The sequence below is a fragment of the Cynara cardunculus genome (genome assembly GCF_001531365.2).
Source record: "Cynara cardunculus var. scolymus isolate 2C chromosome LG 17, CcrdV1, whole genome shotgun sequence".
In the NCBI taxonomy this organism is placed as follows: Eukaryota; Viridiplantae; Streptophyta; class Magnoliopsida; order Asterales; family Asteraceae; genus Cynara; species Cynara cardunculus.
Window position 1 is genome coordinate 5,307,681 of NC_037544.1, and position 12,799 is coordinate 5,320,479.

At 35.5% G+C, this 12,799-nt stretch overlaps 1 protein-coding gene across 3 annotated transcripts; it reads right to left on the reverse strand.

Annotated features, from left to right (window-relative positions):
* Positions 1–178: 178 nt before the first annotated feature.
* On the reverse strand, positions 179–9,995 carry LOC112500611 (glycoprotein 3-alpha-L-fucosyltransferase A). Of its 3 annotated transcripts, none has more exons than XM_025104125.1 (8): positions 9,839–9,995; positions 9,519–9,717; positions 8,716–8,873; positions 3,657–3,898; positions 3,262–3,366; positions 2,899–3,055; positions 2,199–2,426; positions 179–475 (listed from the first exon to the last, which is right to left on the reverse strand). In XM_025104125.1, exons 1-8 carry the CDS (start codon positions 9,964–9,966, stop codon positions 220–222), a joined length of 1,473 nt encoding a protein of 490 aa, XP_024959893.1. In that variant the 5' UTR covers positions 9,967–9,995; the 3' UTR covers positions 179–219. The 3 variants fall into 3 exon arrangements, with proteins under 3 accessions (XP_024959893.1, XP_024959894.1, XP_024959892.1); XM_025104126.1 differs by having other exon boundaries at positions 9,511–9,717; positions 9,839–9,915; XM_025104124.1 differs by having other exon boundaries at positions 9,511–9,995.
* Between the last annotated feature and the right edge of the window lie 2,804 nt (positions 9,996–12,799).

Genomic DNA, 12,799 nt, shown 5'->3' on the forward strand with positions numbered 1-12,799 from the left:
CGGTATAAGTCGTTTATCCAAACATTCAAAAGTGCTTATTATCGGTGCCACATCGGAATAAGTCAATAAGTTGTTTTTATAAGCAATCCCAAACACCCATCAAAATTCACAAAAAAGAAACATGTAAAAAAAAAGAGCTACAATTTTAGAGAAAGTTTGCATGGAACCAAAGATTCAATCACATAAACTAAAAATGGATCAAAATTTAGTTGTGATTATTTATACAAAAATGACCTCAAACTTGGCACATGGATTGCTTTCTATGTGACTTCTGAATGAGATACCTTTGAAATGAAAGGTGTATAAAGCTTGTCTCTGTGTCATGCCAACAGGATATATTCTGTAAACTTTGAGTTCCCTTTTCTCACCTCTGATCTTCTCTGGCCTTTCTTTCCTCCACACAGTTTCATGTTTTATAGACTTAAACTTGGACAACACTGCAGATTCCATGGCCGCCATCGTCAAATTTCCCGACCTGCCCAAACAACGCCATCTATCCACATTAGCATTTTCGACACCAGAAAGAGAGGATCGTGGACATGTGAACAGCACATGAAGAAGGAAACCATCTTAAAGACCGCCATTCGTTGCAAATAATCATTCTTGCAAAAATGACAACAGAAAATGATATAATACTTCATAATAATAAAAATGTCAAACCAGACGAACCAAGTACATCCCACTCGAAAGTAGGTTCTGGGATCAACCGCCAGGATCGAGAGTGTTTCCCTGAAGCAAGGTGTGTGTGAGTTTCATTTGCCTTGTATAATATTATATAGTCAAAAAAAAGAGCTCCTATCAGAGATCATCTCCTCGGAAATGCCTAAAGTTGTTATCCGTCCTCAATTGTTCATCTTAGGTTCTTCTAGGCCTACCCCTCCTCCTCACCCCGTCAACCATCACTCTCTCCACTCTCCTCCCTGGTGCGATCAATTGTCTGTTACGGATGTGCCCAAACCACCTCAATCTATCTATGATCCGGCCACACTTCCATCTCAAAATCCTCATCTCTGCAACTTCCAATTTTTTCACTTGGGGCTCTTTTACTGCCACAACACTAAAAAACATACAACATGGCTGGTCTTTTATGGCTACCCTGTAGAATTCCCATTTTCAGTTTTAGCGGTACTTTCTTATCACACAACACTTTCGTAACCGCTCTTCACTTTAAGCATCCTTTCATCATTGCAAATCAAACCAAGCAAACCCCGCATATCCAATCCAGAAGTCGGATCTGGTGGAGAAAGATGTATGCAAATCTTTCCTTCTTCTCAAGAAACAGTTTCTGAAAATACATCCACCTTGCAAAAATGATGTGGTAAAAGTACTCACAAACAAAGGTGTTATTTGACATTTTTGCAGAAAAAGATGTTTGGTTTGTGAAAAGTCGAGATTCAAAAAGTCAATCCTTCAAAGCATATTGAATACAAATTGTTACTAGAGTTTGACTAGTGTGTTCATGCACCTTATACGAGTAAAGACGATGAGAACATAGTGTAATTAACCATAAATAGGAGAGAAATAGTGATGATGGTGGTGTTTACAGGGTAACAAGATATCATGAGAACATGTTGAACCTCATTAGATTACTGTCCAAAAGAGCCATTGAGGAGAGAAGGGAGGTCAACATATATTAAAGAGAAATTGTCAAAGTGAAGCCGATTTGGGACTCCAACAAATATGTTTCCCTTTGATTCATAATTTAAAAGGGAGCTACATTGAATCCACAAAATCCTTGAAACAAATGTATAGTGGACAACTAAAGGTAACAAAAAGGGTAGAGCAAGAATGTAAGACTATGAGCTCAAAAATGAAGAAATAAACAAAAAAAGGGCATCGGGTTAAAATGTTCCATTAGCATCCAAATTTATACGCACTTTCATTGGGCATAGATACAATATTACACGATAAATGCAATTCCAAAAGGTTTGTGTGCATGGAGATCTCTTCTTTAAACACACTTCCACAAATGAAATCTTAAATTCTTATGTGGTGTTGTGTATATTTTTTTTTTTGAAGTATATAATATTTATATACGGCAAATGCAACAAATAAACTCACACACCCTCCTCACCTATGGTGAGGTTTGAACCCCTGACCTCCTAGGAGGCCAAAGGCTATGATACCGCTAGGCCAAAGGCCTTTTGGTGTGTTGTTGTGTATATTATCAATGTGCATATAAAGAAAGAAAACATTACCTTAAGAATATAGACTCCATCTGAAACCTCCCTCTTTCTCTTATATAAAGATGATGCACACTCTCTGAGCCCCTAGTACACTTGCAAGGCCGCTTTGGAAATCCAAGGCTTTTTTCTTCTTTCTCATGGATCTTGGTTGCTAGAAATATGCATAAACGACAATCTGAATGAACTGCAGCCATATCTACAAGAGCCTTGAAAGAATCAGAAGGACCATCATGTTTCCACCTGTAAAATTTCAGTAGAAAATATGGGGTGACAACCAAAACTTCAACCAATTCCATAATAATCATATTGAGAAACAAATCAACAACAAATATCTACCATGATTGGATTTTCTTTTCTTTTTGTGCATTTGCAACTGAGATATAGAGTCCATTGCAATTATATACTCCCCTCCATCCTAAAATAAGTGTCCACATTTCTATTTTAATTTGTCCCAAAATAAGTGTCCACTTTCAAATGGAAGTGCCTACTTTCCAATTCTACCCTTAATTATGAGATGGAGAACTTCATTACTCCCTTCATCATAAAGGGCAAATTTGTCATTTAATTAATTAAAAGGTGTAATAGTTACACATTTCTAAAACTGTATGCCTTTTTCATTGTGGACATTTACTTTGGGACGAAGGGAGTACATTATTTCAGTTGCAAAATTCTGAACTCTTTTGAAAATTCACATGAAGTAAACAAAACTTGCCTTAGGAATTCATTGTAAGCGGTATTATTCTCTTCAAGGCGTTTCATTGTCTTGGCAACTGATCCTACGCCGTTTAACTCCTTAATATGTAAAATAGAACCAGGTGACGGAGCAAAATCTTGGATATTTGGAGCACCATAAACCACAGGAACAGATCCTATACATTACATTGAAGTTTCGTTTTCTTAGCATGCATCATCAGAAGCATGTTTTGAAGTCCAAAACTACAATTCTACTCTATTTCTTGAGCAAATTAGAAGAGTTGAAGGCAGCTTACTAAAAGAGAAATAGTAAACTTAAATATCCATATGGTAGTCCGAGAACAAAAGCAAAAATAACACAAAAAGAGCATATACTTTATACCTGCAACAAGAGACTGGAAGTATTTTTCAGTGACATAATCTTCCGCATTGGAATTCTCAAAAGCCAAGCTAAATTTGTAATGCTTCAGAGCTTCCAGCTTGTCCACTGCAAAGAGAATTGGCAAAGTGATGGCATTTTAATATAAGCCAGGAGCCGAATCTGTTTTGAATAAAAGGTAATATAAATCAAAGCACAACTCTTTAACGGATTGGGGAGGGTATTTGCTAATTATATCTACTTACTGGCTTGTTGGCAAGAGCCTAAAGAGAATCTTTTGTATCAAATGTTTTCAAGAGGAACAAACAAGATTTACCCAATTATATTTTTACAACAAAAGGAAGACCAAGATGTTGATCTCAAGTTACTTACTTCCAGAAAAATATTCATATGCTTACCGTTCTCATCACGATTGTGGTGACAAGCGCCATAGGAATCAATCTTGACATTAAACTTTTCAAGTTTTTCCAGAGCTTGTAACCGAGAGTTGATAGCACCACAGTTTGAGATGTATGCAGCTGCCAAAGCTTTTTCAGTCTTTGGCTGAAGTGGGGCCATTATATCATACTCTGCCCAAGAAAAATATCCAACAGGGACATCTGAGGAGAGACTGGTTGTCATAACGACATCATATCCCTTTCTGAAATGGACATATCAAATTTCTTAGATTCAGTTTCTTAATAACTTTTTTGTAGCAAGAAGGCAACATAGAATTGTCAAAAGGGTAACAAAGACTTGTTAAAATAGCCTACAGATCGGTATCTGACACTCCGTTGACACCAACACGCCTCAGGCAATAAAGTGTCAGAATTTTTATTTTTTTTGAATGAGATCAACTACCAACATATAACAGAGTATGGACTAACAGAAATGAAATACAAATTCATAAATTGGATATATATATATATATATATATATATATATATATATAAGTCAACATTCATTTCTTCAAATTGAGAATATGCTCTATGATCTGCACAGAACAAACACAGAGAAGACCAAGTACATCCACAAGTGAAGATCTGCACTAGAAAGGGAGACAAGAAGTAGCTTAATCAGTATCAACGACAGAAAACACCTGAAAATCTTTCCTAGACCTTCTTTAGCGAGTGCTCTGATGAACTACACTTGCAATATATGAGATATCTCGACATGTAACGGTCTAAGTAGTTGAATCTAGCGGTTTGCACCCCACTAATTCACATCTAGATAGAAGATCCTATGCGATACAGAAATATACCTGCCAAGATCATGAGAAGACCTAGATCCCCAAGTAATATCAAAGACTTCCACGATCAATGACTTGAAATTGCTTCCAAACGAAGCTCTTTAACTCCTCCAATACCTTAGCAACCACATTCGAGTGCAGTAGCATTTACATAAACCAAGATAATGTGATAAAAATGTTGAGGTCCGTAGAATACAGCAAAATCAACGTCACTTCAAGATATCCGAAAATGTTGAAGTGCCTCCAAGAAGCAGCAAAACAGGGCCTGGGGGATTGTTTTATGGGCATATAAGGATCGAAGACGTCAAACCTTGGAGGCCTCCTCCTAAACAGTGAATTACTGGTTGATCCATATATACCTCCTCAAATTAGCTACTGAGAAAGACAATCTTAACAGGCTGATGATGGATAGCAACTAGAGCAACAAAGACGTGCATAGACGCTATTTTGGCTACTGAAGTGAGAGTTTGCTCATAATCAAATCCAATATGCTTGGGAATACCCTTGAGCCACTATAATCCAACTTTCAGTAGAATCATCAGAAGAAACTTTAAGGTGAATTCTCCACTAATCCATCTTTCAAACATGAAAAGAACCATCAGATGGAACTTTATGGTGAATAACCACTTACATCAAACATAGCATTTCTCAGAAGGAAGAGGTCCCTAGCTCCAAGTGTCATTTTCTAGATAACCTTCATCTCCACATTTAACAGACAATGGTTGTTGCATTAACCGATGCCATTCTATAACAGTATGTAACAAATGACAATTCATACACATCCAACATTTTCAAACTTGAATCAACTGAATTCTTTTGTGAAGTATCTATCCCTTGGTGTTGTCGTTATAAAGGGTTATTATAGATACATTGAACTGACTTTCAACATAAACAGGAAATTCACAAAATACAAAGGTATCCTGCTCCTATATTTTAATAAATAAAAAGTCAAGGAACTCATCAAAGTAAGTGACAAAATACCTATTTCTCAAAATGGAATGATTAGGATACATCCTTCATGTAAGAATGCACTAACTGAAATTAGAACCAACTCGATCACACTCTCTCAGAGGATAACGTTTAACATAAGCCAAAAATTCAGAAAAAATAGAGAAAAATCTCCTATATTTATATGAGTAATAAAATACCTATATCTCAAAATGGAATTAATGCCATAGGTCCTCCCACATAAGAATGCAGTAACTAAGATAAGAACTGACTCAACTAGTCTCCCTCAACGGATAACAGGAACGAGCAAGTTTCCTTACCTGCCACAACTCACAAAAACAGCTTGGAAATGTATCAATTTCTTTAAGGAAGTCAAAGAAAGATGTCTCAACTGGCAATAAGCAGCCTCTTACTTATTTGATACATGTTTGCTACGAGCTGGGAGACTCAAAACCTACAATAATAAGCTGAATTGTCCCTGGCTCCTGAAAACCACAACAGGTAAGAAAGAGATGAACAGAACAGTGATGATTTTTGTTATTTGGCCAACAGATATAACAGTACCAGGGTTAGGTTCAAATAAGATAGAGAGGTAAATGCAAATTTCTGATGGCAATAGTGGATCCGATGCCACTATCCGGACTTGATAAGCCAGTAGCTAAATGAGTGAGGAATGAGTGGAAGTGGCAAAAGGTGGTCGATAATTTACTACTACTAGTCTGTGGCCCAAAATTAACCAGGACAAAGAATAAGCAAAAAGGAAGGTAAACAATATACTTGTAAGTGTTGTATTAGCATTTGAAGTTTGTTGTATTATTCTTGTAGAATTCCAGCAGGTGAAGCCTTAGGACTAGTTCTCTTCGTTCTGAAAGTTTCCTCTTCTTCTTACCTATATGAGAGCAACCATAGATATTGTACCGTGGCTGGAAATCAAACTATTCCTTTTCGGTTCGATAACTCATCAAAAAGGAAGTGTTGTAAATAAAACGTCTCCTCACTAGAAGGCCTTGTGGATGAAGATAATGTAGCATTCTACCTGAGCGAAGGGCGGTTAAGATGGTGGTGGGAACCAAGAGGATGATTGGAGCAATGCCATTTAACGTGTCAAGATTCGTTGCAGTAATGATTATCTGATGCATATTCATCATACTGATAGAGAAATCAAAAGATTACACTCTCTACAGATGGCTTACAATCGATTCTCTGACTTTCTAGAGGCCAGGTCTCTTCTGAAGGTTCTCACCTAATTGATTACAAAACAAAATGCCCTTTCCTCTAACCCCCTTCCCTATTTATACCATCCCCTTCTATTGACTTACTGACTGCACTTATAAACTTGTTGACCCCAGGGTATAACATTATCTTCTTAGGTGTGGTAGAAATCATCCTCCTTGTATTCACCTCCTTGTACCCAAAAACAACTCATGCAAAAGCATTTCTACATCTAGCTCCATAAACATTACATAGAGACATCATGCTGTGTTTGCTATCAGCATCCATTCTTTCGTCACCGGTCATGGGCAAAGGTTAGGGTCCTAGGTAGAATAACGACCCCTAGTCAAACAACACACTTTCCACAACCACAAGTAAAGACCATAGGGACCAGTTGGAATTGTTCAATATAATCAGAATTCTAAATACAATCATTTAAAACATCTCTCACATTCAGATTTAATATGATCCAAAAAATCGAAGCTGAAATAGTTGTTTCTGAACTTGATTTGAATAAACCATGTTTATGTGGCAACATAAAAAAAATATAAATGCAGCAACAATATGGTAACCAGGCACAAAATCCCAAATCAAGATGGAGATGGAGATGGGAAGATCTTGGAAAAATAGCAGAAAAAATTCAACCAGCAATGTGATAACTGAAATCTTGATCAGTCAAAAAAAATATGGCAAAGTAGCAGCAGTGCTTAACAAGTGGGAATAAAACATCAATAACATTACTGGCAGCTGTGCAAGTCAGAACAAAACAGAAGTATATTACTGGGTCAGAAACACCACAGTTCACAACCAGAGAGCTTTACATTACTGGTGACTCTATTTCAGCTTTCACTTTCCTCCAACAGCATGCCTTGCTTTTACATATGTTTATATGAACTATCAGCACATGGCTTCCTATGTGTATCAGAAGGTATTCAAGGGAAGAACAGGGACAACAAGGTATAGCTCAAGGACAGGCAGGGAGTCAGCCCTCTCAAGTGCTGCGGTCAAACCTCTTCTCAATTCCCCTTACAGATATTGCAGATATAGAAATAGAAGAAATATTAGTTCTAAATTCTAATAAGCTCTACTCATACAATTGCTAAATTGACAAAGAAAAAAGAATTTGCATACCAGAATTTATTAACTTGACTTAAATGGGAATTTATTTCCTTCCTCATTTACCACAACTGAATTTCCCAGAATATAATAAGTACATCACTTAGAACAAGGTACATTGGTTGGTCAAAATATGTCTCCTATTCAAGTTCAAGTATATTTGAATCAAAACATTTTGCTATCAAACAAGTCATCAGCAAATTTTTGCTTAAGCATATTCTCACTATACAGTGAGCATGCGCTGATTTACCTCCCCATGATGATCGTGGGACCAGTGAGGTGGGGGGACTCAAAGGGTGGCGTCTACCCTTCTGCAAAGCGTATCCAATCATAATGCACAAGTACACAGCTCTCATTTTCAAAATTCATCATGACAGTTCTTCTGTAGTCCATGCACCATAACCTAGGGTCTTGTTAAGATAAGTAAAGTGCCCATCATTTATGGTATAAGACAAGCTGTTTCACCTGATGCCAATTACTGGAAGTAATCATTTTTCCCACTCAGTAGCTTAAAACCAAACAGTCCACCTTTTTAGACAATATTAATGATAGAGAAGCATATAAAAGTAATTGAACTATGCCCATAATTTACTCCAGGATTTCAATTCTGATCTGATCTTTAGAACCTACTTGGGGAATGAGGATCATAAAAAAGCTACTGAAACCAAGTCAATGTTTTCATTTTAGTGATAATGTCTATGTTGGTCTAATTCCGTTACTAGCCCACAAAAGATTGCAGTCCTCACAACACCCAACCATGTGTCACAAATCTATTGATATGCCAATAAAGTTCAGAACCACTGGCCATCCGAAGCACATGTCTAATAACTCGTAGGGACTTATAAAATACAACCTCGAAAGGTCAAAACCAAGATAAAAGAACCAACTAAGGGTTCACGTGAAAAGTCTTTGTAATTTGATCATTTGCATTATCTTAAACTGTGCTTACCCACCGGCGAGCCGTGGCAATATCATTATCAGGGTAGTATATAGCTGATTCCATTGACCGAAGAACACCAGATGTTTCACCTATGTGCCTTAAACCAATTGCAGCCTCAGCCTGTGTCCTTTTATGGAGAGGAAGAAACTTACATCCCACATCACAGGGCCTCTGATTTTTCAAGAAACCAAAGCCAGAATTAGAATTTATAGTATAGTAACAAATATTTATATAAATCAAATTGTATTATTTTACAAACTTGAAAACGAAGTCCAAAATTCTTATGGCACTGCTAGTTTGTAATTGAAATTCAAAATTTGAAATTTCCAGAATCAATAAGCATATCATACTTCATATCACCAATAGGTTTTAACCCACATACAATTAGGCTTTCTAGATCTCTACTTCTCAGAAACTCGTTGCTACTTAAAACCAAATCACTTTTAGAAACTAACACGAACATAAGAGATTCTGCAAACCAGTTTGAACAAGAATCAGTTCTATCTATAATGGAAACTAAATCAAACATCAAAGTGTGTCACTTGTAAATGCCTAAATGGCATCATGTTTACCACTTTACATACTACTATATCACCATGACACTGCCATTTTCGTTTATCCTTCCACCATGCAATCTAAACTATTTCCAAATACAGATTAACTGCAACATCTTGCCTCTAATAATATGATCACAGTATTGAAGATCTAAGTAGTAAGTACCCAATTAACAAGAATAACATATATAATGCTGCAACTAATAAAAACACTAAAACAAGAGATAATGCTATTAAAAAATAAGAAAACAAACCTGCTCACCGCCAAAGACAAGTACAGGGTCTTTCTGAAAATCCCTAGAATACACCACATGATCTTCTCTCTCCAACCATTCCTCGCATGTCTCTCCGTCACCACCTGAACCGACCACCTCCAATGATGCATCCGAGATCCCCACCACCGGGACCTCGTCGGAAGTTTCAAGAAAGTTGGTGGAGGAAACGAGAGGCGACGTCGTAAACTGGTAGAATGATTCAGTCCAAGAGTTTACAAAGTCAGCCTTCTTGATTATATCGAGTCGACCCAAGAATGCGATCTCCGATATGAAAACTAGGACTAGGAATAGAGGCAGCAAATTGGACCATTTTTTCTTGGAATTATGGATGCTTCTGGGTGATGATGGACTTGAGGTGCTGTTATTGTTGCTGGATCCATGATAATCTTCTTGGGTGCCTCTTGATCCTCTTTGATTAGGGTTTAGCAAACCCATATTTCTCTCTCGATCAAAAATCCATTTTTCGGTTATAGCAAACTAAAGATTGAATCACTCGTCCAAGAAAGTAGGAGGATGAGAATTTTGGGTAAAAATCAAATTTGTAAATCATAGTCGATCCAGATTTTGTGTCCTCAAACACATGTTAAATTAGAGTAAAGTACATGTTTGGCCCCTATGGTTTGGAAAAAACTACTTATTGGACCCTGTGATATGTATTTTGTATTTTCTTTTGAAATGAGTCCGTGTTGTAGATGTCGTTGCATTTTCTTCTCAAAAAGGTTGCTTTACGATTCCTACTCTGACCAAGAGCATCGTTTACGACCCATCATTTCTTTATGGGTTCAAGAAACAAACCATCGTAGAGGATTCAAAGTTTTCCGGGGAAATCCAACCTCCATTGTTCTGTTTCGTCCTCCATTGCCTTGGGTTATTGTTTTGATACGCTTTTGTTGATTGAAAGGGTTTCTTTTCGATCTCTTACTGATTTTCGGTTTTTGTAAAACATGGTAAAGATTGATTCAGATTTAGGTGTTTTGTACAAATATCGTTTACACAAATTTGTATTGATTAATTTGTGTTTAATTCTTTGTTGAAAAACGACGTTTATCTTTTTTTATTTCTATATTTGCATTGAAAAACACGGGCATGTTCATGAATGTTTATGCTTTTCACATTCTTGTAGAATTTGGTTTAAGAAACGGATGGGGGAGGAAGGACGGGAAGTGTAGGAGCATAACCTTCGCAAAAATGACAAAATTGCCCCTCATGTAAGAGGCGTATGGGTGGTTTAACGGAAGGCGAAGTCATAGTGTTAAGGCAAAGGTCTCAATCCAAAACAAAACGCATACAAAAAGAACCAATTCCATAATGTTTGACGATAGATTCAATCATAATTTTGTTGCAAACAACAGGGACCAAACATGTAACTTCCTCCAAAAATAATTTGAGTAATTTACAGATATAGTCTATATGATTATTTCATTTGGGTTTTCGTCTGTCCTTCTCAAGATTGTTATCATGAACATCCCGTGCCCCTCATGAGAGAGAATTTCGATCATCTTGCTTTATAAATTTGGCGTGGCATCAGGGAAATCGAGAACATGAACATTTAGGAAAATCAAGAACAAGAACTCGACATCATGACATCAAGAACATTCCAAAGCATCAAAAAACATGCACAACAAATACTGAGAACATACATAAATCAACATGATATGAATATCAAAAATCTTAACACTAAATCAATAATTGTTTCTATATGTCATAAAATCAAGGAGAAGGAGAAGAACCAAAAGGAAGGTAGTAGGACACAGTTGTTTTGGCTTTCGAGAGCAATGAATAGACGGTGTGAAATCTTGTTTGTATATATAGTCTTCATAGTGAGATTCTGTCTCACATAAAGGATAGTGAAATCTTGTTTGTATTCTAAGAGATACATATATATATATATATATATAGAGAGAGAGAGAGAGAGAGCGCGCGCTTGGTTCAAATACTAACCAAGATTTTTATGTTAACTTTGTTAACCAAACTCAACCAATCATATTCCATCTTTTCTTTAGGTTTACATATAACTCATATATTAATGACAAAGGTAATTAAGTAATTTGTCATTTATGTAACTCCTAAATCATTAATTGGGAGTTATAAATCTAAAAATCTCTATAATTAATTGATGATTATGTAATATTGATATTTTTATATGTGTTCATGCTTTGTAATTTCGATTTATTCTATCCATAATGATATTGATTTTGTAATTGTTAAAGAATTTTCGATTGTAAAGATTTCGATATCGTCCGAGTAATATGGATAAGCCTATTGGAAAACAGATCGACAACAATGAAAATGAAAAAGGTTAAAATCGTCTACGACTACAATCGGAATTTGAATTCATATGTAATTGTTAAAAAATTGTTCACAAGTGTTCATATTGTGTTCATATGTACACTAGCTGCATATCTCAACATTGGCTTGCTCTTGAATGTGTTCATAACGAATAAACTATTGTTCACAAACTGTTCATATTTGTGTTCATACCTGTTTTTTAATTTAATTACTTTCGTATAGCAACTATTCTTATTATATTCATATTGTATTCATAAATGCTATACAGTCTAAATTCATATATGTGTGTGTGTGTATGTGTGTGTTCATATGGTTCTTATATTAACAAAAACAAATTAATAAAAATAATGAGATTTTTTGATTTTGTAACTCCCAATTAATGATATGGAAGTTACATAAAAAAGAAAATTATCTAAATACTATTTTCCCCTTTGTTCATATATGTTCATTAAATTGTAAATTTAAAAATTTAATTTTTTATCATGATTAATCACAACCCTTTATTGTAAGAATCAATGACCAAGATTGGTTAACAAAGTAACACAATAATCTTGGTTAACATTTGAACTAATCCATATATATATATATATATATATATATATATATATACTATCTTATTAAGCAAATTTAGTAAAAGTCTTAAAGTCTTAAAATACTAAATGACCAAGATACCCTTTATACTACCTTTACCTCACTTTTTCACCCACTCCTCTCTCACATACACTCACCCCCTCACATACACTCACCTTCTCATATTGAACCGATTTTTTTAAAATCATAATTTTAAATTTACATTTTATACTTCTATAATTAGTTAATTAATTTACTTTACGTCCTTTACTTTTAAATGTTTCATTTTAAACATTTATCAAATTAACATACATAATCGTATATCAATTAAAACATGTTTATAAATATATTTTTATTTTAACAAGTTACACCATTATAATCGTCTCGTTAATACCTTCGAAATGAGTCC

Bases quoted from the DNA above. Each gene is read 5' to 3' on its own strand.
- LOC112500611 (XM_025104124.1), bottom strand. From the start codon at position 9,966: ATGGGTTTGCTAAACCCTAATCAAAGAGGATCAAGAGGCACCCAAGAA. The intron at 3,899-8,715 runs GTGGGTAAGCAC...TGTCCATTTCAG, and splicing joins GATATTGCCACGGCTCGCCG to AAAGGGATATGATGTCGTTA. The intron at 3,367-3,656 runs GTAAGCATATGA...TTCTCTTTGCAG, and splicing joins CCACAATCGTGATGAGAACG to TGGACAAGCTGGAAGCTCTG.